Genomic DNA, 27,032 nt, shown 5'->3' with positions numbered 1-27,032 from the left:
CCATGTAAGGCTTTAGGAAATCCTTTCTTGGTGGCCTTCCCAAATATAACGGAGAAGTTAATAATAGACACAATAAATTGGAAGAAAAGGGATAAGTTGAATAAAAAGGGATGGACAACGGAAACCAGAAAAGGGCAGGGAGGAGTCAAGGGATTCTGAGAATCCTAAATGTAAAGGTAATTGATACATTTAAATTGAAATGTGTTATGTAAAATTTAATAAAAAATATTTTTATGTTTATTTTTAAAAGGGAATGAGACAGACTGGGGAATTGGGAATGCCAAAATCCAGGGAGAAAGGCAGGTGATAAATTTGAATGCATCCCTCCTTACACACACACAGCACACACAAACCCAGGTATCTGTCAGAGGAAAACAGTTCTGCTTGCTTGGAGTGAGGCACAGAAACAAAGACAATAAGCAGCGTGAGCCATTTTCATGGGGATCACAGGCAGGTCATCCAACCCCCCCAAGTATGTCTGAAACACTAAGCTTAGAACTAGACATATCCCCCCCCTAGATCCTAGAATGAACACGTTCACAATGTTGGAAGGCTTCAGAGCAGGGTTTCCGAAACTCCAGCTGTTCTGGACTACAGTTCCCACCATCCCTGACTACTGGGTCCTGCTAGCTAGAGACCAGGGGGACATCACCCAGCTGTGAGTCGTGAAGGCCGCTCCCTGCAAGGCCCTTTCCACCTGGCCTAGCAGGCGAGGCCCAGACTCACCAGCTCTACTAAAGAGGCATCTGGTGAGAATGGAGGGACTATGCCTGACAACAAACCCTAACTATTGGATTCTTTTGGCCCATCTTTTTGTGCCTGCCAAACAGCTGTGTCATGCTTACGATAACATTTTAAGGTAGAAGGACCCCTGACCATTAGGTCCAGTCGTGGCCGACTCTGGGGTTGCGGCGCTCATCTTGCTTTATTGTCAGGGAAGCCGGCGTACAGCTTCCAGGTCATGTGGCCAGCATGACTAAGCCGCTTCTGGCGAACCAGAGCAGCGCATGGAAACACCGTTTACCTTCCCGCCAGAGCGGTACCTATTTATCTACTTGCACTTCTTTTATCCTCTTGTTAATTATGCTGTTTTAAATGTGCTTTTTATATTTGACTTCACTTAGCAATGGTGTTTTTTTAAAAAAAAAATTAAGGTTTTATTTGGTTCTTTTGTTTATGTTAAATACGTTTTCTGTAGTTGACCTCTCCTTTGTAATGTTTTGTTTTGAAATCTTTAAGATAATATTTTAGTTTTCTGTTAATTATGTTGCTTTGATTGTATACTCTATATATTTGACTTTCTTCAGATGGATTTATTGATGTTTTAATATTCTGATATTTTTCTTAAAAATATAAAGCGGTATAGAAATGAAATAAATAGTAAATAATAAGGATGGGAATTGTAGTCCAAAAAACCCTTCCAAAGCAGCTTACAATTAACATCCAAATATTTCAATAAACGGTATTTTTTTAAAAGAGCAATATAAAAATGTAAGTTTTCACAATTCTACTCACAGGCCAATACTTGGTGGCAGATGGCCGTAGAGATAGGTGGGTGGGAAAAGTGTGGACAGTTCAGCTTGAATAAGCTCAGGGTCTCTCTCTTTTTTACTCCACATATACACTCTTCTCCTACTCCATCTCACAGGGCAGTTAGTGGCAAATGGCCCTGTCTGGGGAGGGAAGCAGAGAAAGAGTTCTTCCCCAACCCTGCAAGATCCTCTTTCCATATTGCCTCTCGTAAGTGCTCTCAGCTGTTTTAGTTGGGACACAGAGGACACCAAAACACTGCTCAGATAATGAGAAGCCCTGGACTCTGGGTGTTGGAAGATGACGGAACAAAAGGGAGCGCTGAGAAAAAGAGAAGGCAGGAGTCGAGGGCAAGGATGTGGAGAGTTTCACAAACCCTTAAAGACATCAACATTATACACTTGAAAGTGGTATAAGAGTGCTTTAAATGTCGTGGCGTCCCCAAAATATCCTGGAAGCTGTAGTTTGTTAAAGTTGCTGAGAGTTATTAGGAAACCCCCTAGTTCCCCTCACAGAGCTCCAACTCCCAGAATTCCCTGTGAAGGAGGATGGATTGACCAACCAGTATAGCTCTGTAAGGGTATTAGGAGTCTCCTGATGTCAGGCTTTGGAGAAACGACTCCCCTCCCCCGCCACCTTTGGCCCACCTTTGTCAGCATAACAAAGCAATTAGAGTCCCTTATCAGTTTAAGGGATGCGGGTGGCGCTGTGGGTAAAAGCCTCAGTGCCTAGGACTTGCCGATCGAAAGGTCGGCGGTTCGAATCCCCGTGGCGGGGTGCGCCCCGGTCCCAGCGCCTGCCAACCTAGCAGTTCGAAAGCACCCCCAGGTGCAAGTAGATAAATAGGGACCGCTTACTGGCAGGAAGGTAAACGGCGTTTCCGTGTGCTGCGCTGGCTCGCCAGATGCAGCTTTGTCACGCTGGCCATGTGACCCGGAAGTGTCTCTGGACAGCGCTGGCCCCCGGCCTCTTAAGTGAGATGGGCGCACAACCCTAGAGTCGGACACGACTGGCCCGTATGGGTAGGGGTACCTTAAACCTATCAGGGGTACCTTAAACCTATCAGTTTAAGAGCATTTAATGATCACAGCAAAAGGACACAGCAGCCATTCTCTGAGTGAAGGTGCTTCCAATTAAGTTGTCCTCCCCTCCCCCAAGTCATCGTCACTTCCCCTTCTGGCAACCTGATCTTGCAACCACTGAGCCTTCTGTGTAGCAACTTTATCATCTTGCCTTGCCTGTGGAGAGATAGGCTGGACACTCTCAAACAAAGAGGAGTCGGTTATCTCTCTCTCTCTTTCCCTGCTCTGCTGCTTCTAGCTGTTCCCCACTCAGCTCTACCCAGCTGTTGCTTTCCGAACTATGTCCCTCTGCAAACCGATTCTCTAGATCTATACTGCTCCACTGTTCCTGAGCAGCTTCAGGATCCTGGTCAGGAGCAGGAAGAGGGGGAGGTTCCCACCATTCCTCATCAGTGCTGTAATCCTCAGTCTGGTCTCTGGCACCTGACAACGCTCAGCACCCATCACAAACTTCACCTCCTAGATTCTTCGGGGAAAGCTGTAACTGTAAAAATGATACGATACTGCTTTAAATTTAGAGCGCAAACTCTCAAATTAAGAGGGAACCGTCTCTCTTAATAGCTAGGAACTAGGCACAAAGTCTGGAAGTTCAGCATACACCTGGGGTAAGAAACCCCAATGTTATAGTGCTTATTAGAATCACAGAATTGTAGAGCTATAAGAGAGCCCCAAGGCTCATTGAGCCCAACCCCCTGCGATGGAGGACTCTTTCGCCCAATGCGGACTCAAACCCACAACCCTGAAATTATGAGCCTCGTGCTCTAGTGCAGACATGGGCAAACTCGGCTCTCCAGATGTTTTGAGACTACAATTCCAATCATCCCTGACCACTGGTCCTGTTGGCTAGAGATGATGGGAGTTGTAGTCCCAAAACATCTGGAGGGCCGAGTTTGCCTATGCCTGCTCTAGTGCCTGAGCTATCTGGCTTGGTTGTTGGGACTGCAGCTCCCATCAGCACCAGCCAGCATGGCCAATGGTCAGGAATGATGGGAGTTGTAGTTGTAGCAACATCTAGAGGGCCACCAGGTTCCCCATCCCTAGCATACATCATGGCCCATCGAACTTCTCCATGTCACCCTGCCACACTGCTGTCAGAAGGGCCCAGGATTGGCTCACTTGACCAGGAGCTGGGAAATCCCTCTCAGCAGTGGAAGAAGCCACATCTGCACGTGTTGGTAGGTACCTTTCCAAAGGGCATAATGTACTGTTCAACGTTGGCTTGTTGAATCATCTCAGGGTGTTCGCTGTCGTCTGCCACAATGACCTTCATATTCGGATAATACTGCCGTATGCTCTCAAGGAGGACCCTCAGCTTGTGGTAGCGCAAGAAAGTCTTGGTTGTGATGGTCACCATATTGCTGATGTTGTAATCTGAGGGACAAAGAAAGGGAAGGAAGAGTGAGCCAACACACTCAACAACCCACGTGGGTTGGTTTCCCACGGCTGTACTCTAGGAGTCTTGTATTCAGCTTCTCATTCAAGTAGAAACATTTCCTACCACAACCCAGAGTAGGCCTCTTCCTTGAAGGCTCTGTTCCTGAGCCACTGTTTTCACTCTGGGTACCTGCTTAGGTCACCTTTTGCAGAGCTGAAGTAACTTCTCTTCCCTACCACAGATGTAGCCCATGTGGTGCCCTCCATCAGCCCAGACCCCCCACGTGTCCCTATTTTCCAGGGCCAGTCTTGATTTACAGGAAGCTGTCCTGGTTTCTGATTTGATCCGATCCCGGAATGCCCTGCTTTCCCTTTGGACGCCCCTGTTTTCACCACAGAAACGTTGGAGGGCATGGAGTTATGCAACCCCCAAGCGAAGGAGATGAGTAACAACACAATATTTAGAAGACATCTGAAGGCAGCCCTGTATAGAGAAGTTTTAAAATGTTTAATGTTTTATCAAGTTTTTATGTATGTTGGGAGCCACTCATAATAATAATTACTCTTATGGAATAAAAGGTAAAGGTACCCCTGCCCTTACGGGCCAGTCTTGACAGACTCTAGGGTTGTGCGCCCATCTCACTCAAGAGGCCGGGGGCCAGCGCTGTCCAGAGACACTTCCGGGTCACATGGCCAGCGTGACATTGCTGCTCTGGCGAGCCAGAGCCGCACACGGAACGCCGTTTACCTTCCCGCTAGTAAGCGGTCCCTATTTATCTACTTGCACCCGGGAGTGCTTTCGAACTGCTAGGTTGGCAGGCGCTGGGACCGAACGATGGGAGCGCACCCCGCCGCGGGGATTCGAACCGCCGACCTTTCGATCGGCAAGCCCTAGGCGCTGAGGCTTTTACCCACAGCGCCACCTGCGTCCCCTCTTATGGAATAGGACATCCCTATTGTCATCGGAGAAATGTTGGAAGGCATGTCAGCTCCAACTAGTGAAGTTAATGGTCAGGGATGATGAGAGCTATAGTCCCAACATTTGCAAGGCACCACATTGACTACTCCTGCCCCACCATAAAATGAGAGCCAGCGTGGTGTAGTGGTTAAGAGCAGCGGACTCGTAATCTGTTGGGAGGCAGAAGTTGAGAGTCAGAGCTGTGTTTTTTACTTAATAAAGTTTGAAAATAATAAAGCAAACAAGCTGACAGTCACCAAGGAGGAAGAGGAAGGCCTGCAGTGCTTGTGATGGGCTGAAAACTTGCTTTAAAGGAATAAGTTGTTAACTGTACTGTAGAAGTGTAACAGCTTATTCCTTTGAAGCAAGTCTGAAGCAAGTAGAAGTAGTAGTAGTAGTAGTAGTAGTAGTAGTAGTAGTAGTAATAATAATAATAATAATAATATATTATTTATATCCTGCCCATTTGGCTGGGTTTCCCCAGCCACTCTGGGGGGCTCCCAACAGAATATTAAAAACATGATAAAACTTCAAACGTTAAAAACTTCCCTAAACAGGGCTGCCTTCAGATGTCTTCTAAAAGTCAGATAGTTATTTATTTCCTTGACATCTGACGGGGGGGCATTCCACAGGGCAGGCACCACTACTGAGACGGCCCTCTGTCTGGTTTCCTGTAATCTCACTTCTCGCAGTGAGGGAACAGCCAGAAGGCCCTCAGAGCTGGACCTCAGTGTCTGGGCTGAACGATGGGGTGGAGACGCTCCTTCAGGTATAGTGGGCCAACACCATTTAGGGAAGGCATCCCCAACCTTCGCCCCTCCAGATGTTTTGGACTACAATTCCCATCATCCCTGACCACTGGTCCTGTTAGCAAGGGATCATGGGAGTTGTAGGCAAAAAATCTGGGGGGGGGCACAGGTTGGGGATGCCTGATTTAGGGCTTTAAAGGTCAGCACCAACACTTTGAATTATTTTGAATTTTATTATTTTATTATATTTTATTTATACCCCTCCCTGTCCAAGACCAGGCTCAGGGCGGCTAACATCAAGTATGAAAACAATTGATTAAAATACAACTTAAAAACAGAATTACAATACAACTTAAAATGCAGCCTCATTTCAGTGGAAGCCCACTGTGCTCAGAACTGTGCTCGGAAACGTACTGGGAGCCAATATAGGTCTTTCAGGACCGGTGTTATATGGTCTTGGTGGCCACTCCCAGTCACCATCTAGCTGCAGCATATCTTTATGCTGCACATCTATTTTGTTTTTCTGCTAGAACCCCAAGATCCACCTACAAAGGACATATATTTAGCATTAAGGAATTCTGAGCCCGGGAATTTGTTTTGAGTACCAGAACTGAGCTCACAGTCCTTCCACAGAGAAATCCATTACAGGTCACAACCACCCCTGCTTCCCATCATTTCAGCATTATGATTTGAGGCGGTAGGTGGAAGTATTATTTTGTTGTTGCTGTTCTTCAGGATTAGGTGTCGGAAACCTTTGCTGTTTGGTTTAAAGTCATCCAGAGATCTACCTTCTGTCCATCTCTGCTTAAGAGAGCCAATAAAGGTGTTACATCATCATGGTTTTGCTATTTGAATGGGCATCAGAAGCTCACCTGGTCCTGGGTCAAACAGCTTAGGAAGGCCCGGCTGTCGGATGGTCACAGGAAACCTCACCTGATGAGACCCCATGGTAAATGTCACTGGAAAGTAATGGATAGGTCGGTCAGCAGTTTCTTGGCTCCCATTGTTCAGATGGCACTTGGGACTATAAACCCCCCACTTATAGGAATATGCAAGCCATACTCCAAAAGTGGTGGAATCCACCCTTCTGCTTGAAGTGTCTCTTAGCAGACAATGCCCATGTCTTTTAAAAGGTAAGTCTGGATAGCTCAGTTGGCTAAAGCATGGTGCTGATAATGCCAAGGTTGCAGGTTCGAGCCTCGTATGGGAGAGCTGCATACTCCTGCATTGCAGGAGGTTGGGCTAGATGATCAGGGTCCCTTCCAACTTTACAGTTCTATAATTCTGTGATTCTAAGGTACAAAACCAGCATGTGAGTAGTGAATGCCGGACAAGGCTGCCTTCTGAAAAAGAAACACTGGCTGTTTATTTTGACCCTTGATGATGGGGTAAGTGAGCAGTTATATTGGGGAGTAGAAGTGTCTAATTGGGCCAAAAACAATGGAGTAATTCCTTTAGGGCAGGGGTGGGGAAACTGCAGCCCTCCGGGTGATTTGGGACTCCCAATTCCCATCAGGTTCAGCCAGCTTGGCCAATACTCTGGGGGAAATGCAACCCGCAAAACAACATCAAATCTTGCGTTACGTGAAATACATTCGACAAACACACAAGACATAACCGACTGTGCATTCACAGAAACAATACTCTTCTCTATAGTCTTATCACAATATCAAATGTTTATCTTGCACATAAAAGGTACAGGTAAAGGGACCTCTGACCATTAGGTCCAGTCGTGACCGACTCTGGGCTCATCTCGCTTTATTGGCCGAGGGAGCCGGCGTACAGTTTCCGGGTCATGTGGCCAGCAGGACTAAGCCGCTTCTGGCGAACCAGAGCAGCGCACGGAAACGCCGTTTACCTTCCCGCCAGAGCGGTACCTATTTATCTACTTGCACTTTGTGGTGCTTTCGAACTGCTAAGTTGGTAGGAGCAGGGACTGAGCAACAGGAGCTCACCCCGTCGTGGGGATTCAAACCGCTAACCTTTTGATTGGCAAGTCCTAGGCTCTGTGGTTTAACCCACAGCGCCACCCGCGTCCATCTTGCACATAAAGTGCAATAATATAGACGGAAGTCACAATAAATCAGTTCATTCATAAAGACCAAATATCTGCTAGTTTCTGTTTCACATATGTTCATAAAGTCCAAATTGGAGCCTACTACAGTTTCACAGTGTTGACAAGGATTTCCGGAATAATGCCTTGTTTTGCTCTCATGGGCTTCATCAGTGGGGTACATATTCTAAGTAATATAACTGAATATAATTCAACATATTTTAACAAATTAAAATTAAATAAGATTAAGATTATATAGATTATATAGACTATATGGACATTGTAACAGTTGTTGTTCACTGCAGAAACCACTATGTTATAAATTCTATTATCTTGATACTTCATATATGGTATGTACTTCTATAGCACAATTGTTTATATAATTTTAATTAGACTCCAATTTGGACTTTATGAGCATATGTGGAACAGAAACTAGCAGATGTTTGGTCTTTATGAATAAGCTGATTCATTGGGACTTCCATCTATATTATTGCACTTTATGTGTTGTTTATGTGCAAGATAAACATTTGATATTGTGATAAGAATATATAGAAGAGTATTGCTTATGTGAATGCACAGCAGCACCCAAGAAGGTCACAGGTTTCCTATTCATGCTTTCAAAGTCTTGTCATAATGTTGTCCTAATCAATTTGTACTTTATCCTTTGGCAACCATATGCCACCAAGGTTACAAGGCCATCATTAACCTCACAATATTATTGGAAGCTTCCTTATACTTATAAGGGACGTGGGTGGCGCTGTGGTTTAAACCACAGCCTCTTGGGCTTGCTGATTGGAAGGTCGGCGGTTCAAATCCTTGCGACAGGGTGAGTTCCCATTGCTCTGTCCCAGCTCCTGCCAACCTAGCAGTTCAAAAGCACACCAGTGCAAGTGGATAAATAGGTACTGCTGCGGCAGGAAGGTAAACGGCTTTTCTGTGTGCTCTGGCTTCCATCAGGGTGTTCTGTTGCACCAGAAGCGGTTTAGTCATGCTGGCCACACAACCTGGAAAGCTGTCTATGGACAAACACCAGTTCCCTCAGCCTGAAAGCGAGATGAGCACTGCAACCCCATAGTCGCCTTTGACTGGATTTAACCGCCCAGGGGTCCTTCAGCTTACCTTTTCCCTTATATTTGCAAATCTAAGCCTTTTAAAAAATGCCAGGACTTTGAACCTTGGACCATACACACCCAAAGCATGTTCCCCATCACTGAATTATGGTCCACACCCAGTCAATCAAAGATTTGTAGAGCTGGAAGGGACTGCAAGGTCATAAACCCCCTGCAATGCAGGAACCTGTCATTTTCTCTGCTTTCAGTGCTATTTAGAGGGTGCCTATTTTAATCAACCATCTCAAATGTCAGTTCTGACTGGGCAGCAATATTCTTCCATGAAGCTTTTCCAATCCTCCGCCCCCAGGTCTTCAAAACGAGGAGGACAAGCCATTTTCAACATCGCAAAGCATTTTATCAAGAAATAAAGCAAGATCTGAAAAGATAATAATTCGCTGCCTCTTTGTGGCATTCGTTCAAAAGGGAGAATGGCCGGAAAGCTGCTCAAAAGTGTCTTGCAATAATTATAACACGGATTTCAGGCTGGTGAAGTCAAAGGGCAATCCAACTCACCCAGATCCACAACATCGAGTAGATACTCTGTGCTTGTGTACGTAATATGTTCCAGGATGTAATTCAGTAGCTTCACATGGGGAGTAGAGATGGTCAGCTTCTTTTCCCCTCGCCCACCTACCACGTCTTGGGATACATCAGCCAGGGTGTTGAGAGCACCAAATGAAGCTTGTAGGATAACCTGGAGATTTGGGGTCCCCAAAAAAGTCTTAGGAGCAAATAAAATCCCTCCATTTTCATCTAAATCAGGTGATACACAAACGGACATCAGCAGGAAATGGGGGGTAAACAGAAGGTCAGAAATTAGGGGATGTCCAGTTCTGGGTGCCACAATTTAAGAAGGATGCTGACAAGCTGGAACGTACACAGAGGAGGGCGATTGGGAAGATCAAGGGTCCGGAAACCAAGCCTTATGAGGAACAGTTGAAGGAGCTGGGTAGGTTTAGCCTGGAAGAGGAGACTGGGAGGAGATAGCCATCTTCTAAGAACTTAAGGGCTGTCACATGGAGGATGGAGCAAGGCCTGCTCTGGAGGACAGGACTCCCATGGCTTCAAGTTACAAGGAAGGAAATTCAGACACAACTTCAGAAGACATTTCTGACAGCAAGCTGTTTGACAGTGGGACAGACTCCCTTGGGAAGTTGTGGACTCTTATTTCTTGGAGGTTTGTAAGCAGAGTTTGGATCATCATGGGAAGAGAAGACTCCCTGGAAAAGACCCTGATGTTGGGAAAGATGGAGGGCACAAGGAGAAGGGGACGACAGAGGATGAGATGGTTGGACAATGTTCTCGAAGCTACTAACATGAGTTTGACCAAACTGTGGGAGGCAGTGGAAGACAGGAATGCCTGGTGTGCTCTGATCCATGGTGTCCTGAAGAGTCAGACACAACTAAACAACTAAACAACAACAACATGTCATGGATGATCTAGTTGAGATTCCTGACTTGCAGAACATGGATTATTATTTTGATTGGGATGTAACTGGATTAAATTAGACTTTAGAAGCAGAATTAAAATAATTTACCAAACCTGTAATTCTAGCATGCGGGGGGGGGGGGGGAGGCACCAAAATTATACAATTGGAAAGTTGATTACTTGATATTTGATATTTGATTTGGTATTGTGATTTGGACTGCTAGTTTTGTATGTCCCATGCTTGTCACCAGATACAATCTCAACCATGCTATCCATTCCGTTGTTATGCATTGACTCTTTCAGCTGTGTTGTCTGATAATTCAGAAAGTGGGAGCATACAATGAAACATAATTAATGAGAACACAAAGTTACCTGGAGGTTTTCTGTACTTGCTCCATGGAAACCAAGCCCTTTAAGAACAAAAGCAACCACAGGTCTGCCATTAATACTCTTCCAATTTTCCGTTCCCCACACCCCACCAAGTCCAGCAAAGCTTTATTTACGGAGTTGGCTGCAATACTCTCCCGAGAAAGAAACAATTGAGCCCAAACCAGCATGCTAAGAAGACAAAAAGCTATAAGCACTCTTAAGGAAAGTGGCCACTGTGTCCAAAAGTTTGAAAGGAAATAAAATTGTTTCAGTTTGTGAACACCAGCATTTCTGTGACCTTTGAACTGCTTGTCTAATTTTTCACCCTCTTGCCTCAGTTTGCCAATCACAGGCTCCTTAGATGCCAAGACGACCTAAAACCGAACACCAAACAGAGGGCTTTGTGTGACATGTTTGCTTGTTCAGTATTAAGGAACTGTTTGTTCTGTATTAAGGAACACAGACACACATGGTATGGGTGCCCTGTCTGTGGTCTCCTTGATACCAAGTGAAATGTCAACTAGTCAACTTAGAATTTCTGCAGTACAGAACCAGCTAAAGCCTTAGGTCAGGGGTTGGCTAACTACGGTCCGCAGGCCAGATCCGGGCCAATTGCCCTCCGGATCCGGCCCACGGACGTTCCGTGGATTAGCGATTCTGTTTGTTAATTTTTTTATCATTATTTCCCCCCCCCGGAAGTGCCATTTTTCCCCTCAAAAAAAAAAGTTTGCTGACCCCTGCCTTAGGTCAATAACCTTTATTAACTGTTTAATGTTTCCAAATGTTATTCAGCTACATCTGTTAACATACCTGGAATTACCATGGTGTGCAAAGGCATCACCTCAGCTCCTTGAATCGGATAGCTTAAAGGAGTGTTTGGCTGAGCAATAAGGACATCTTTTGTCTCGAAGGGATACCTAAGTCAAAGCAAAGAGACAGGACTTGAGTCTTCAGAAGCCATGTTGCGAGTGTGGGAATCACAGGCAAGGAAACTGTTCTAAAAGTAAAATAAAAAATAGCCCACCTGCCCAAAATACACACTTTGAGCAGAGCAACTGGCTCCGTTTTCTCTGGGATAATTAACTTGCAGGCTTGAACAACATCACAATACAGCGACTAGGTCCAACTATAGATCATAACAAAGGCTGCGTAGAAACTGACAACTTAAAACACAGCCAGGCCATTCTTTTTCTCAAGTTGGATTGAAGGCGATTTGTGGGAAAATGCGACAGAACACAGTATTTCACAAGGCAAGGCAGGTTACATATTTATTGTGCTTAGCGACATGCAGGCACCACTTTCCAAATCAGAGGTGGGAGTGCGTGAGATACAGAATATATGCAAATGTGTAAACAGCCGCAAAGAGTTATTCCCCCCCCCCCCCCAGAATTCTCCTCAGGCATAGTGGTTTGACCAAAAAATCCCTCTGGGAATTGTAGCTCTGTGAGGGGAACAGGGGTCTCCTGACTACTCTCAGCAGCCTTAATGAACTACAGCTCTCAGAATTGGGGGGTGGGGGGAGGGAGAGCCATAACTGTTAATGTGGCATAATCGGCAAGAGACTTTGAGGTGCTTTCGAACTGCTAGGTTGGCAGGAGCAGGGACCGAGCAACGGGAGCTCACCCCGTCGTGGGGATTCGAACCGCCGACCTTCTGATTGGCAAGTCCTAGGCTCTGTGGTTTAACCCACAGCACCACCCATGTCCCTCTGTTTTTCCTATTTTCATCCAAAAAATGTTGGAAGGTATGGAGTTATGCAACCCTCGAGTCAATGAGATAAGTAACTAGACAACCTTTAGAAGACATCTGAACGGAGCCCTGCATAGGGTATCTTCAAATTTGTTTAATGTCTTATTGTGTTTTTATATATGTTGGAAGCTGCCCAGAGCGGCTGGAGCAACCCAGTCAGATGGGTGGGGAATAATAATAGTAAAATAGTAATAGTAAAAGGACGTCCCTGTTTTCATTGCAGGGTATGATTAGTGCTTGAAATATATATTGTGAATGTGGCCCATGTTCCAGCTAATACAACATGCTGTTCTCACAACATCTCTCTGGGAATCCTATAACCAGCACAACAGCACCCACAGTCCCTCATGACTAACACACCTTTGCCTCAGGAGTTGTCAGCCACATTTTCCACAAGAGAGACTCAATACTTCAGGCCTGGAAGGATAAACCTTCGCCACCTATTACACAATGGACTGAAGAACTAAATGCCCTTGCTACATGTGAACATATTATTATGGGTTTGCGTGTGCCTTGACTCACCCAACGGCTAAATTCATCACTCTAATAGTGCTAGATCTACTGGGTGTTAACCAGTGCTTGGAGTATTAAGACGGGTTGCCAGGTGCTGAATTTAACAGTGTCAAAACACAGGCCAGGTTTCCTGCCCCCTACCAGGAAATTGCTTGGGAGAAAATGGGCCATTAGAAGGGAACAAAGACAGGCAGCAGAGCCATGAGCTAAGATGGCAAAGGGGTGCGGCCCTTCCTCCCTGAACTCTGTGTTATTTAGCAGAGACAAAGGTGAGTAGCAGTCATAGTAGAGGTTTAAGATTACAGTTTCTCTGTAATGTGAAATGGTGCATTTTGGTAAACGCAGCAAGCTGAAGAGGGGGGGGGCAGCAGTTGGAATTCAAGGCTGCAGGAATGGGAGAAACGGAACCCTCCTGGGGTGTAACGCTATAAGCTCCTCCATTATAGGCTCAGGTTGTATATGTGTATAAATAAACCATATATACTAAAGACACCCCGGTCTCCGCTGTGCCTCATTTCCAAAGGAAACACGAACCCGGAGTGAGAGCCCAGAGCCTTGGAATCCCGCACTGCTGTGGGGATTGGTGTTTATAAAAAGCATTGTCACAAGCCACCTCAATTTCACTTGGCTACCTACAAAGACATTTGGATGGCGTATATCAGTTTGTATGTGTAACTTCCGTACATCTGGAATGTACGGAAGTGAGAGCTGGACCATAAAGAAGGCTGATCGCCGAAGAATTGATACTTTTGAATTATGGTGCTGGAGGAGACTCTTGAGAGTCCCATGGACTGCAAGAAGATCAAATGTATCCATTCTTAAGGAAATCAGCCCTGAGTGCTCACTGGAAGGACAGATCCTGAAGCTGAGGCTCCAAGACTTTGGCCACCTCATGAGAAGAGAAGACTCCCTGGAAAAGACCCTGATGCTGGGAAAGATGGAGGGCACAAGGAGAAGGGGACGACAGAGGACGAGATGGTTGGACAGTGTTCTCGAAGCTACCAGCATGAGTTTGACCAAACTGCGGGAGGCAGTGGAAGACAGGGGTGCCTGGTGTGCTCTGGTCCATGGGGTCACAAAGAGTCGGACATGACTAAACGACTAAACAACAACAACATGTGTAACCTAAGATGGACGAAGAGATGCTAATTGTATATATTATTGCAAACCAGTGGGTTTTTCCTCTCCCTGTTTCCCCCTTCTCCTGCTTTCTCTTTCTTTATAAATTTGCAAAAGAAAGTTAATTAATTAAAAAAATGAAACGGGGTGCGCAAATAAGATGCTGTTGCTGCTGGGGAAAGTGGCATTTATATGGGAGACCAAGTTAATTATAACTGCAAGGAACTGGAGCTTTTGGGAAAGTACTGCATGGTCCTCTAAAAATCTGATGTGGAGGCAACAACTTTTTTTTTGCCTAATCCAGATATGGGGAACCTGTGACACTCCAGATGTGATTGCCCCTATCCCAGAACATCAACCATGCTGGCTGGGGCTGATGGGAGCTAGAGTATAATTTCAGCAGGGAGGCGGGTGAACACAGGTTCCCCATCCCTGGTCAAATCCATGAAGATAACCCTTATGACCCACCACAACCCTTCCAGTTACGTTGTAAAGTTCTTGAAAATGCAGTTCTGTTTCACCTGGGTAAGTTAACATTACCTTCGCTGATAATCCACAAATTCCTTCTCGCGCCTTTCTGTGACAGCAGCAAGCTTATCCTTATCAATATAGTTTCCCAACTGATAGACTGTCAGCTTTTTGGCTCCGACACACTCGCAGCGGTTTTTTGGTCCTAGCCTGTTTTGGACAGGGAGGAGAGGGGCAAGCAGGAGAGAAAGGAGAGAAAAATAATTAAAGTTATGGGCCATTAATATAAAATAAAGTTACCTTTTGTGAGTAGCTGCACAACATCTTACATTGTAAGGAGACCCAACCATGCTTGAAATCGTATAAAATAAAAGGAATTGTCCACAAAGTATAAAACTTAAAGAGAATTTAAGAAAAATGTTCCTATATTAAATACATATTTGTATATTGCGTGGACAGGTGGAGTCCCCCCAACCCCAGGCGACCCCCGAGTGGAATAATGACTCAAGACAATGTGCTATGGGGTTAAAATTGGCCACAACTTTATTAAATTTCAGATGTAGGGAGACCTTGGCTCAGACACAGGGCGTTTATCCTTCCCAGTCCCCACCTGTGGATCTGGGAGACATCAGGGTTATCCAGAATGTGTGGGGATTGGGCTGGCTCTGGAGAACGTATATTCAAGCAGAGAGCCCCCCCCCCCCGTTTCGCCACCATTGGAGGGGAGAGCAATGACAACCTCTCGGCGTATGGCCAATGCCTCCCCTCAAGACCCTTTTAACGGGGAACCCTGGGATCACCGCCGCAAGGGGGGGGGGCGTGGGTCACCGCTTCACGCCCCCCTCCATTTCGGAAGATAGACTAAAGGATTCCATCCAAGGCCTGAAACCGCCAAAGTTGTGACATTTTGCTACGGGAAAGGCAAAACCTGCCAATGCAGGAAAATTCCTTTCCGGCCCTTCAACAGCGACCCTGACGTAGTAGCGCCTGCATACCTGTGGAGAAGAGGTTAACCTGCAAAAGAAGACTTAACTGAGGGAGGGCAGGGTGGGAGAAGCTCTGGAGCCAACTGATGCTTCGGAGTTAGGATTCACCTTCTGTTGTGTGGGCAGGGTGGTCCCTCCCCTTACCTGGCTGATTCCCTGGCAACGCCTCCCCAGGTGGGACTGGGCGATTGGCTGAGGTAGGTGGAGACCTCCAGGTATCCAGCCTGGGGAGGATGAAGCCAGCCTGAACTACCAGGAGCCGCACTGGGATCCGGGGGGCTGTGCGCGACCACGCAAAAGGCGCCCCCCATTTGATGTGGGGAGCAGTCATTCCAGAAATGCTACAAGAACACAGTTTGCAACAAAAAGAGAACACACATTTATGAAGTTTCATGGTTTTAGCAGAAGTGTTATTAAGAATTATACGAAAATTAATTGTTAATGCGCTAAAGTGGAAAATTTAAAGTTAAACTGTGTTAGGATAAATTATAGAACAAAAATTGAGAAAGAGGGAAAGGATTTGTTGAACCAGCTAATTTGAACTAGAATACAAAAAAGGGAGGCGCGAGGAAGTCGAGGAAACAAGCATATGAAAGATAAATGAAATTTGGATGTGTTTTTAAATGTTTTAGTTTTTTCTTGTTCTGTGGCATTGTTTTTTCTTTTTCTTTTTGATGTACTGTCTGTTAAATTTTTTATTGTTTCTTTTCTTTTTTATTCTTTTTCTTTTTGTAACTATTAAACATTTAATAAATATTATTTAAAAAAAAAAAAAAGAGAACACACATTTATTGGCAGGGAACACTGAAACTATTGGCCGTTAATAGTTTCTCCACTGGCAACTCTCTGTGTAAAAAGATAGATGGAGAATATTCTTTTATGATTATCTTGGGGAAGTCCACCAAAATTTGTTGCACATGGCTATCACATTTGTTCAGAAAATTAGGCCAAGTGGCAGGATCACTGTAGTTTAAATGACAAGTTCTTTTCTAAAAAAATATACACACAGTGGCATAAAAATATGTTGAAGCAGTTTGCGTGCCAGGGCGCAGTCCTACCCACCCTCTGGGAGCCAAACCACGGATCAAGGAAATCACATGACAATATATTTGGGATTAAAATGGCCACAACTTTATTAAAAATTTCAGATGTAGGAAACCTTGGCTTAGGCATTGGGTGTGTATTCCTCTCAGCCCCTCGCTGTGTTCTCTCTGTTTGGGGGTCTGAGGCAAGACAGGGTGAGTTGGGAACATGGGGACACTGCAAAATGTGCGTTTACACAGCTGGTCCCCCTTCCGCGTTGCTGAGGTAAATTCTATGGCCCAGTGCTGTGCATTTGTGGTCAGAGACTCCCCTCAAGACCCCTTTAACGGGGAACCCCGATATCGCCTCTGCAAAAGGAGAAAGTCACCACACCACCCCTTCGATTGTTGGACTAAAGGTTTCCGCCCAAGGCCTAAAACCGCCAAAGTTGTGACAACTGCTACGGGGAAGGCAAAACCTGCAGAGCGGGGGAAATTCCTTCCCCGTTCGGAAAAAACAGCAACCATCGACCGAATGTAGCAACACCCATGTACCCGGAAAGGAGAAAGGTTAGCCTGTAAGAAAGGGTACAATTAGAAAGGGTACAAATTAGAAAGCATACAATTAGAAAGGGTACAAATTAGAAAGGGTACAAATTCTTGACTTTAAGAAAGCCGACTTCATAAAACTTAGGGAAGTGCTGGGTGAGATCCCATGGACAGTAGTACTAAAAGGAAAGGGAGTTCATGATGGCTGGGAGTTTGTTAAGAGGGAGATAGTAAAAGCACAACTTCAGGCAATACCAATGAGACGGAAACATGGAAGGAAGCCAGGGTGGCTATCTAAAGAACTTTGAGTTAAGATTAAAAAAAGGATGTGTACAAAAAATGGAAAAGGGGGGAAACCACCAAAGAGGAATTCAAACAAATAGCCAGCATGTGTAGACACAAAGTCAGAAAAGCTAAAGCACAGAATGAACTCAGGCTTGCTAGAGAGGTTAAAAGCAACAAAAAAGGCTTTTATGGGTATGTTCTTAGCAAAAGGAAGAACAAAGAAACAGTGGGGTCACTCAGAAGAGAAGATGGTGAAATGCAAACAGGGGACACAGAAAGGGCTGAACTCCTCAATGCCTTCTTTGCCTCAGTCTTCTCCGATAAAGAAAACAATGCCCGACCTGAAGAATTTGGAGCAAATGATTCAGCAGAGGAAACACAACCCAGAATAACTAAGGAGATAGTACAAGAATACTTGGCTAGTTTAGATGTATTCAAGTCTCCAGGGCCAGATGAACTGCATCCAAGAGTATTAAAAGAACTGGCAGATGTGATCTCAGAACCACTGGCAGTCATCTTTGAGAATTCCTGGAGAATAGGCGAAGTCCCGGCAGACTGGAGGAGGGCAAATGTTGTCCCTATTTTCAAAAAGGGGAAAAGAGAGGACCCAAATAATTACCGCCCAGTCAGTCTGACATCAATACCAGGGAGGATTCTGGAGCAGATCATTAAGCAAACAGTCTGTGAGAAAGGAATGCTGTGATCACCAATAGTCAGCATGGATTTCTGAAAAATAAGTCATGTCAGACTAACCTGATCTCATTTTTTGACAGAATTACAAGCCTGGTAGATGAAGAGAACGCAGTGGATGTAGCCTACCTTGATTTCAGCAAGTCATTTGACAAGGTGCCCCATGATATTATTGTAAAGAAGCTGGTAAAATGCGGTCTTGACTATGCTACCACTCAGTGGATTTGTAACTGGCTGACTGACTGAACCCAAAGGGTGCTCATCAATGGTTCCTCTTCATCCTGGAGAAGAGTGACTAGTGGGTGCCACAGGGTTCTGTCTTGGGCCCGGTCTTATTCAACATCTTTATCAACGACTTGGATGAAGGACTCAAGGGCATCCTAATCAAATTTGCAGATGACACCAAACTGGGAGGAGTGGCTAACACCCCAGAGGACAGGATAACACTTCAAAACGACCTTGACAGATTAGAGAACTGGGCCAAAACAAACAAGATGAATTTTAACAGGGAGAAATGTAAAGTATTGCACTTGGGCAAAAAAAATGAGAGGCATAAATACAAGATGGGTGACACCTGGCTTGAGAGCAGTACATGTGAAAAGGATCTAGGAGTCTTGGTTGACCACAAACTTGACATGAGCCAACAGTGTGACGCGGCAGCTAAAAAAGCCAATGCAATTCTGGGTTGCATCAATAGGAGTATAACATCTAGATCAAGGGAAGTAATAGTGCCACTGTATTCTGCTCTGGTCAGACCTCACCTGGAGTACTGTGTCCAGTTCTGGGCACCACAGTTCAAGAAGGACACTGACAAACTGGAACGTGTCCAGAGGAGGGCAACCAAAATGGTCAAAGGCCTGGAAACAATGCCTTATGAGGAACGGCTAAGGGAGCTGGGCATGTTTAGCCTGGAGAAGAGGAGGTTAAGGGGTGATATGATAGCTATGTTCAAATATATAAAAGGATGTCACATAGAGGAGGGAGAAAGGTTGTTTTCTGCTGCTCCAGAGAAGCGGACACGGAGCAATGGATCCAAACTACAAGAAAGAAGATTCCACCTAAACATTAGGAAGAACTTCCTGACAGTAAGAGCTGTTCGACAGTGGAATTTGCTGCCAAGCAGTGTGGTGGAGTCTCCTTCTTTGGAGGTCTTTAAGCAGAGGCTTGACAACCATATGTCAGGAGTGCTCTGATGGTGTTTCCTGCTTGGCAGGGGGTTGGACTCGATGGCCATTGTGGTCTCTTCCAACTCTATGATTCTATGATTCTAGAGGGAGGGCCTAGTGGGTGATGATGCTCCAGGGTTGACTGCGCCACTGGAGTCGGTTCTGGCCCCCTTTTTAAATCTTTGGAGTGGACTATTGAGAAGCCTGCTCAATCACAGACTGCTCCTCTGCCCCTCCCCACCAGCCACTGCGGATTGGTCAATTTGAAATTGGGTTTTGGCGGAAACCCAGAAGGGACCGCGATGGCCAAGGGGGGTGGAGCAATGGCCAGCAGAGCGGCAGGGCTTCTGGAGGACAGTGGGGCCTTGCCCTGGGCCACAAACCACGTCCATCATCTGGTGAGCATTGCAGCAATAAATACACAAAACCGTGCAATAAAAACCATTAAAACCCTTTTGTTTCTGATACTAGGCACCAGACATCCCCATTCCCCATCTGGTATGATGTAATTGTAATAAACTGAATGAAGTACAAATAAATAAAGCAAACTCAGAATAGAACTGAAAACTCTGGTTTCCAAACCAGCTTTGAGTGTATACAAAAATACACGAACAATATTTACGAATTCCCAATCACAACAAGAACAGCACAGGAGTCGCTATTCCTTGAATGAATGTGTAATCAGATTTTGGCATAAATTCTGGATTTGTTCCAAATCTATTAAATATATAGGTATGTTAATACCAAGAGATATAACACAGTCACAGGTAATATAAATTAATAAAAGAGGTTTCTTCAGAGATTGATAGGTGCGAGTCATTGAACTTTACCCTTCGGGCAAGAGTGAATGCATGAGTATTATTCCCAGATTTATTTATATTCTGAAATGACTTCTAGTTTTTATATCCGGATCATATTTCCAAAAGATAAAGTGCCTGTTTAGGAAATGTCTTTGGGGCTCAACAACACCAAGAATATCCCTGCAGAGAATGCAGTAACAAATTCAAGAATTTGGAACTACACAACTATACCAAGTATTAAATATTGGAAACCCATGGCTGGTCTTAATTTTTTGACATGGACAACGCTAGAATATACCTTTAGTTGGTTGGACAATACTAGGATCAAAATATTTGAAATCCCAGGCGACTCTGGAAACGACGAACTCAGTTAGAAAGATATGGAATATACTGTCTATATGACAACACTCGGAACTTATGAACAGACTTATGCTTACAGACGCCGGCTTTGGATAAATACGACAACATTTGGAATGAGTTTATACAGAGTGTAGTAGACTATTATTATCTACATAAGTACTAGGATAATAACATCATATATAAGAATGTATGGGTGTACGTTACATTGCGTTTTTGCATATTGTTCCTTTCCATACATTTTTGTACTTTTTTCTTTCCTTATTTTTCTCCCTCTGCCCCCCACCCCTGGTATCACTTTATATCTTCATAATTGACATTATTTCAATAAAATATTAATACCAAAACAAGAGCATAGGAGTCACTTAGAAGATCCAAATGCTTCTATGATAGCCGATATAAAAATCCTAACGTGCCAGGGAGCAACCAGCAAAGTGAGCTTATCAGATGCCTATTCATCACCCAGAAACGATTGCCTCACAAGGAAGTCAATGACAAATTTATGACACTGCTGTGTTTGCATGATGCCAAAGTCCCTTCCAATTCCTGGGGTCCCGGATATTGCAATGGTTAAAATCGAATGGAAAATTCCATTGCTGAACTAGTCAAGCAAGTTTCTTTGGAAGCTTGTGAAGTGTCCTTCCTTCACCTGACTGGAAGTCAGAAGAGCAAAAGCCAGCGGCCACGTGAGCCGAGAGCAAGCTAGGAGTTGGGAGGCAGAAGCTGAGAGTCAGAGCTGTGTTTTGACTTAATAAAGTTTGAAAATAATAAAGCAAACAAGCTGACAGTCACCAAGGAGGAAAAGGAAGGCCTGCAGTGCTTGTGATTCGCTGAAAACTTGCTTTAAAGGAATAAGTTGTTAACTGCGCTGTAGAAGTGTAACAGCTTATTCCTTTGAAGCAAGTCTGAAGCAAGTAGTAGTAGTAGTAGTAATAATAATAATAATAATAATAAATTATTATTATTTATATCCCGCCCATTTGGCTGGGTTTCTCCAGCCACTCTGGGGGGCTCCCAACAGAATATTAAAACATGATAAAACTTCAAACATTAAAAACTTCCCTAAACAGGGCTGCCTTCAGATGTCTTCTAAAGTCAGATAGTTGCTTATTGCCTTAACATCTGATGGGAGGGCGTTCCACAGGGTGGGCGCTACTACCGAGAAGGCCCTCTGCCTGGTTTCCTGCAACCTCACTTCTCGCAGTGAGGGAACCGCCAGAAGGCCCTCGGCGCTGGACCTCAGTGTCCAGGCTGAACGATGGGGGTGGAGATGCTCCTTCGGGTATACTATACAGTGGACCCTCTGGTTACAAATTTAATTCGTTTGGGGGGTCCGTGTGTATTATGTATTGAAGTTCTCGCCCTGGCCACCAGGGGTATTGTGTATATAGTTTTCACTCAGGTCCACGTAAGTTAATTTAGGTGGGAAACCCTGGGGTGTTGTTGTTACAATGTTGACAGTCGGCTGCCTATAAAAGCAAGCCGGCTGAGCTGTTTGCTGTTCAGTTCAGTTCCAGCTTACTTATAAAGAACTACTTGGAGAAATCTCTGTGTCGTCTGCTATGTCAACCCACAACTTAAACCCACCCCGAAAAATCTGTCACCAGAAGTGCCGCTTCTGTGCATGTGCGAGAGAAAAACCCAGAAAAAAAAACACTTCTGGGTTTGCCACTTTCGCAACTCGAAAATTACATATACAGAGCAGTACGTAACATGAGGGTCCACTGTATTAAACAAACAGACTGTCACTGTACACCAAAAGGAAGGCCTGAATGAAGCACTTGTGATGGGCTGAAAACTTGCTTCAAAGGAATAAGCTGTTAACTGTACTGTAGAAGTGTAACAGCTTATTGCTTTGAAGCAAGTTTGAAGCAAGTGGTCCTCCTTTCCAGTAAATCAGTGTTTCTCAAGCTTTCTGATGTGGTGGACCAGCAAACCCCACCTCCCTCCAACTGCAGGGTCTGGTACCCTTAAGCATCCCATGTAATCTGGGTTGTGGTAAAATAACCAGGGACCAGCAGTTGATGTCCCTGCCCACAGACCACCATTCTGAGTAGCAACTGCAGCACTAGAAACAGTTTGGTCCTGCTGGCCACACAACCCAGAAAGTTGTCTGTGGACAAACGCCAGCTCCCTTGGCCTGAAAGCGAGATGAGCATCGCAACCCCATAGTCACCTTTGACTGGACTTAACCATCCAGGGGTCCTTTACCTTTTTAACCTAGTAAATATAACAGTTTGATCCATGGTTGGTGCCTATGATATAGAACTCAGAGGGTTGCAGTACTGACCTTTGAGGGGTACAGTTTTATACCGATTAGTTTTTGTTATATTTCATACGTTTCTGTTATTTTACTTCATATTTTGAAGAATATCATAATTTTAAAAGTAATCCACAATTAGAATTCTTTTTATGTATGTAGTTTTTGTCATATTTTATAAATTTCTGATGAAATTCTCCCAAATATAAAAAGTAAAATATAATTTTTGAAGTGATTAATAATTAGAATCGTCTTTTTCTGCATATATGAAATAGACTGTAGTTGATTATTTACGTATACATTGCATAACCAACAGTGAAAATGCACCTAATTTTAAATCTTAGTCACATCTTAATCTTATTTTTTAAAATATATTCATTTTTCTAGTGAGCTGTGGCCGATAAAGAGAGAAACCATCACAATTCATAAGATTATTCAAAATTATCTCTGTGCTGAAATATTTCCTTTTGCATTTGAGAAATATAATGAAAGATTGTTGCATTACTTATTCTTGCAATTCAAAATAAATTTAGCAGTTTTAAGTTTTGTGCTTTTCTCTTTTCTTTTCTTTTCTTTTCTTTTCTTTTCTTTTCTTAACAAGACACCTGATTTGAAAACTGATGTTAGCGGGGGGCAGGGGGGGGGACTGAGCAGGGGTCACAAGTAGTTAGCCTTGACTAGGGTGGAGAATAGCCTAGCATCAACATTGGCTTAATCACACAGCGAAAAGCAACATTTAAACTGAAAGATTTGGGATTCCGAAGTGAGGGAGAGTTGGATTTCCCTGGTCTCATGCCTTAAAAAAGAAAGAAAAAAACTTTAAAAATAAGAAATTTCGTTTGCAGAGCTTACCAAATTCCATCAAACAAGAACATGGACTTGTATTTTTCTTCTGGCAAAAGCTTCAAGGACAATGGAGTTTCATCCCACCCCAGTTTGATATCAGTTAGCTGCCCTTTCATCATGGAGACATAGAATACAACACATAAACTGAAGATTATCACACAGATGTACTTGAGTCTGTAAGAAAGCAGAAAACAGGATCAGTTTCCAAGCCAGCCCAGTGTTTACTGTTCAGCTAAATATTATTGTAAGGTAACAATATTGTTTGCCATTGCAGTGCATACAATGTAATAAATTTGGCTCCTGAGAATTCACTCCTTTAAATTCAGTAAATTACCTTTTTGCAGATTAAAAGGTAAGCAGTCACAGCTGGGAAGTTGTCACTGCAAATAAGAAAATGCAGCTTGCAACATACCGTATTTTTTCACTCCATTAGACGCACTTTTTTCTTCCTAAAAAGTAAGGGGAAATGTCTGTGCATCTTATGGAGCGAATGCATGGTCCCTGGAGTTGAATTGCCCAGGGGCAAAAAGCAGATCATGCTTTTTTTTTTTTTTTTTTTGAAAGAGGGAAATGGGTGTTGAAACAAAGCTGTGGATCGTCTGCCGATCGGGGAGAGAGATAAGGAACGCTAGAGATAAAGGAGGCTGCCTGGGCGGGGGCCACAATGGTGCAAAAACCTGGTTACAAAGCAAAGCACGGATCCACATGCATCCTCAGAATTTTTGCATTGGGTCACCCCAAACTCACCGTCAAATCACATGTCTGTGGCCACAGCATGAACCACAAAAATCATACATCCACTGTTTCATTCAGAATGTTTTTTTTTTCTTGTTTTCCTCCTCTAAAAACTAGGTGCGTCTTATGGAGGGAAAAATACGGTACTTATCCTTTGTATGTTCTTATAAGCCAGTATGCGAATAATCATACCAATTCCAAAACCTTTTTTGGGGGGAGGGCGAGTCTTACATTTCAGAATACTACTCTTGGCATTTCAGAATATTTCCAATCTCCACATTTGGAATTTTACTTATGGTTCATCCATACCATCCCGCTTATTATGGGTTGTGAGCCCTTGTGCCTGCATTAATTCTTCCTTGTTCATAGGGCTTTCTTAAAGTTCGGCTGTCCTACAATTTCCCCTTTCGAAAACTGAAAATTCCCTATGCTTTGAAAATACAAATAGGAGTATTACATTGATTCCATGTCCCTGGGTGCCTCTTAGTTATTGTGCACAACCCCATATTAAATTAGCAGGAGAAGTTGATATTTTATTTCCCACCTCTAGCTCCAAAATGTCTTGGGGTGACCTTCATAAAAGCAGGAAAAGGGATCATTTTAAATTTTACAAGCAGTTACAATAACATTTTCTTTTACACCCAGAAAATGGTTACTTGCATGTGGCAAAAATTGCAATTCGGATCTATTTACATGCGTAATTTCTGATCGTTATGTGTATGCATTATACAAGCGGCACATACCTCTCCCACCACATGCAACCAAAGTCAAAGATATTTGCCATTCGCCTTTGTTTAACATGCAGAGAAAAACAAAGATAACATTCAAAAGAAACTTCTATGCATATCAGAAAGTGATTTTGTATCGCCGAGTTTGATAAAACCTCCCACACGGGAAAACCAACAGTTTTAAAGTTAAACACATAAAACAAGCGCCTGAAATTCTCTGCAATTCCAAATCCCAGCTGAAGTCTCAAATGCCAAGAAAACGGGACTGTATGCAGAAAAGTCTCCAGGCAAATGGGCATCATTATTATCCGCAGGACTTTGTGTTTTCAACCAACCTTCAATTCGCGAGAGTTGCAGCTCTTAAGAAATAGCCCCACCACAGCAACCCCCTCCTCATTCGGCGATTCAACACAAATTACAACCCAACCCAAACGCAACACGGTAGGCTAATAATATGATTACAATACTTTTATATCACTACTGAATTGTATCTTAATTTACAATCAGATAGCGTACAATATATACATGGCGACACCAACTAATGTGAGTTAAGAAAATGTCTCAAAGTAAGGGTTTACAGTGGTACCTCAGGTTACAGACACTTCAGGTTACAGACGCTTCAGGTTACAGACTCTGCTAACCCAGAAATAGTACCTCGGGTTAAGAACTTTGCTTCAGGATGAGAACAGAAATCGTGCTCCGGTGGCGCGGCAGCAGCAGGAGGCCCCATTAGCTAAAGTGGTACCTCAGGTTAAGAACAGTTTCAGGTTAAGAACGGACCTCTGGAACGAATTAAGTTCTTAACCAGAGGTACCACTGCATTTTGGCTAGCATAACATCACAAAGAATCACTCGAGCTTGAGGCAACGCGCCTTCCAAAGTAAGTGCAAAAGTCGCATTTCCTCATAGGTAAAAATCCGCTTGTATTGGAAAGAATCTGGAGCCCTTCATCTTATTCCTTCTTCTTCTATTTTTGCATAAAGAACCCCAAGCACCACATAAGTATTTCAAAAGCCACTCACCTCCATAACTTCTGGAGGAACTGAAAACAACCCGCTTCCATTCTGAGAAAACTCCCCACTGGAGAAGAGCCAAGCATAGACCTCTCAACTCCACTAAGACAGGTCAGTCAGAACGATATCCTTGCATCTCCTACTGAAGAATAACATGCTCCACCTCCAGCCCCAGAGGTGTAGCCTCCAAGCACATGTGAGCCTCCAACCCCACCCAGCCACAGGTGTGGCAAATAACATTATTAAGATAATGCACATTGCAAGCTAATCTCACGGAAGTTTTACCTTTTGTTGTGACCCAATGCCTTGAACACCTCTGGGTCACTGTAAGAACATTGTAAGAGCCTGCCGGATCGGGCCAATCCCCCTTCTAGCCTTGCATCCTGTTCTCACACTGGCTGACCTGATGCCTGCAAGAAACCCCCTATATGACCTCCCTTTCTACTTGCACTAGCTAGAAACGTATTTTTAGGGTGTTTCCAGGTGGGATTGAGTCACATATTGGCAAATTCAGGTTGTGCAATGAAGATTCAGCAGTTTCTAAGTATAGTAGGAGATGAGATACCACAGGAAAAAAATATTCTTTTATGCAACTGCAGCAGCCAGGTTACTCCTTGCAAAGAACTGGAAAGGAAATTATATACCCACAAAAGAGGAATGGCTGTATAAATTAACAGAATTTATAGAATTGGCAAAATTAATGGCGGCAATAAGATATCAAGCACACCAGAAATTAAGGTCACAATGGTTATGGTTCGAAGAGTACATGAGTACACTGCTCTAAAGATAACATGCTGCTATGTTTAGACTAAGCTTGTGAAGTTGTCTTGATAATATAATATCAAGAAATAATGTAGTGATACATGATTTGCAATGTATGGTAAATAATAACTTGAATGAAAAAATGATGAGCACTGGTGGAGTGAAGTCAGAAAGGTGTATTATCATCCACCTATTTTATGTACTTCTTTCTTACCTTAACTTTTCTCTTTCATTTTTCTTCTTATCCTTTCGTTGGTGGTGTTGTTTCTTCTTGTTATTATGTTATTTAAAAAAGAAAAGTAGAAGATTCAGCAGGTGCCGTCCATTT

At 43.9% G+C, this 27,032-nt stretch overlaps 1 protein-coding gene across 2 annotated transcripts in view; it reads right to left on the bottom strand.

Annotated features, from left to right (window-relative positions):
* Nucleotides 1-26,365, bottom strand: part of B4GALNT2 (beta-1,4-N-acetyl-galactosaminyltransferase 2 (SID blood group)) — a 32,985-nt gene extending 6,620 nt beyond the window's left edge. Inside the window, exons 1-8 of one of the 2 annotated variants that reach the window (XM_083408407.1) lie at nt 26,228-26,365; nt 23,473-23,640; nt 14,578-14,715; nt 11,467-11,573; nt 10,660-10,697; nt 9,372-9,552; nt 6,566-6,652; nt 3,796-3,983 (exon numbers count right to left, since the gene is read on the bottom strand). In XM_083408407.1, coding sequence (XP_083264533.1) covers nt 3,796-3,983; nt 6,566-6,652; nt 9,372-9,552; nt 10,660-10,697; nt 11,467-11,573; nt 14,578-14,715; nt 23,473-23,585 — 852 coding nt within the window. In that variant the 5' untranslated portion in view covers nt 23,586-23,640; nt 26,228-26,365. Of the gene's footprint in view, nt 1-3,795; nt 3,984-6,565; nt 6,653-9,371; nt 9,553-10,659; nt 10,698-11,466; nt 11,574-14,577; nt 14,716-23,472; nt 23,641-25,951; nt 26,105-26,227 lie in introns of those variants that run through there. The other variant, XM_083408406.1, reaches the window with a different exon arrangement.
* Nucleotides 26,366-27,032: the final 667 nt, after the last annotated feature.

This window comes from Podarcis tiliguerta (genome assembly GCF_965153285.1).
Source record: "Podarcis tiliguerta genome assembly, chromosome: 13".
In the NCBI taxonomy this organism is placed as follows: domain Eukaryota; kingdom Metazoa; phylum Chordata; class Lepidosauria; order Squamata; family Lacertidae; genus Podarcis; species Podarcis tiliguerta.
Note: the sequence above shows the minus strand (reverse complement) of the source record. Positions and strands in the feature narration are given on the sequence as shown.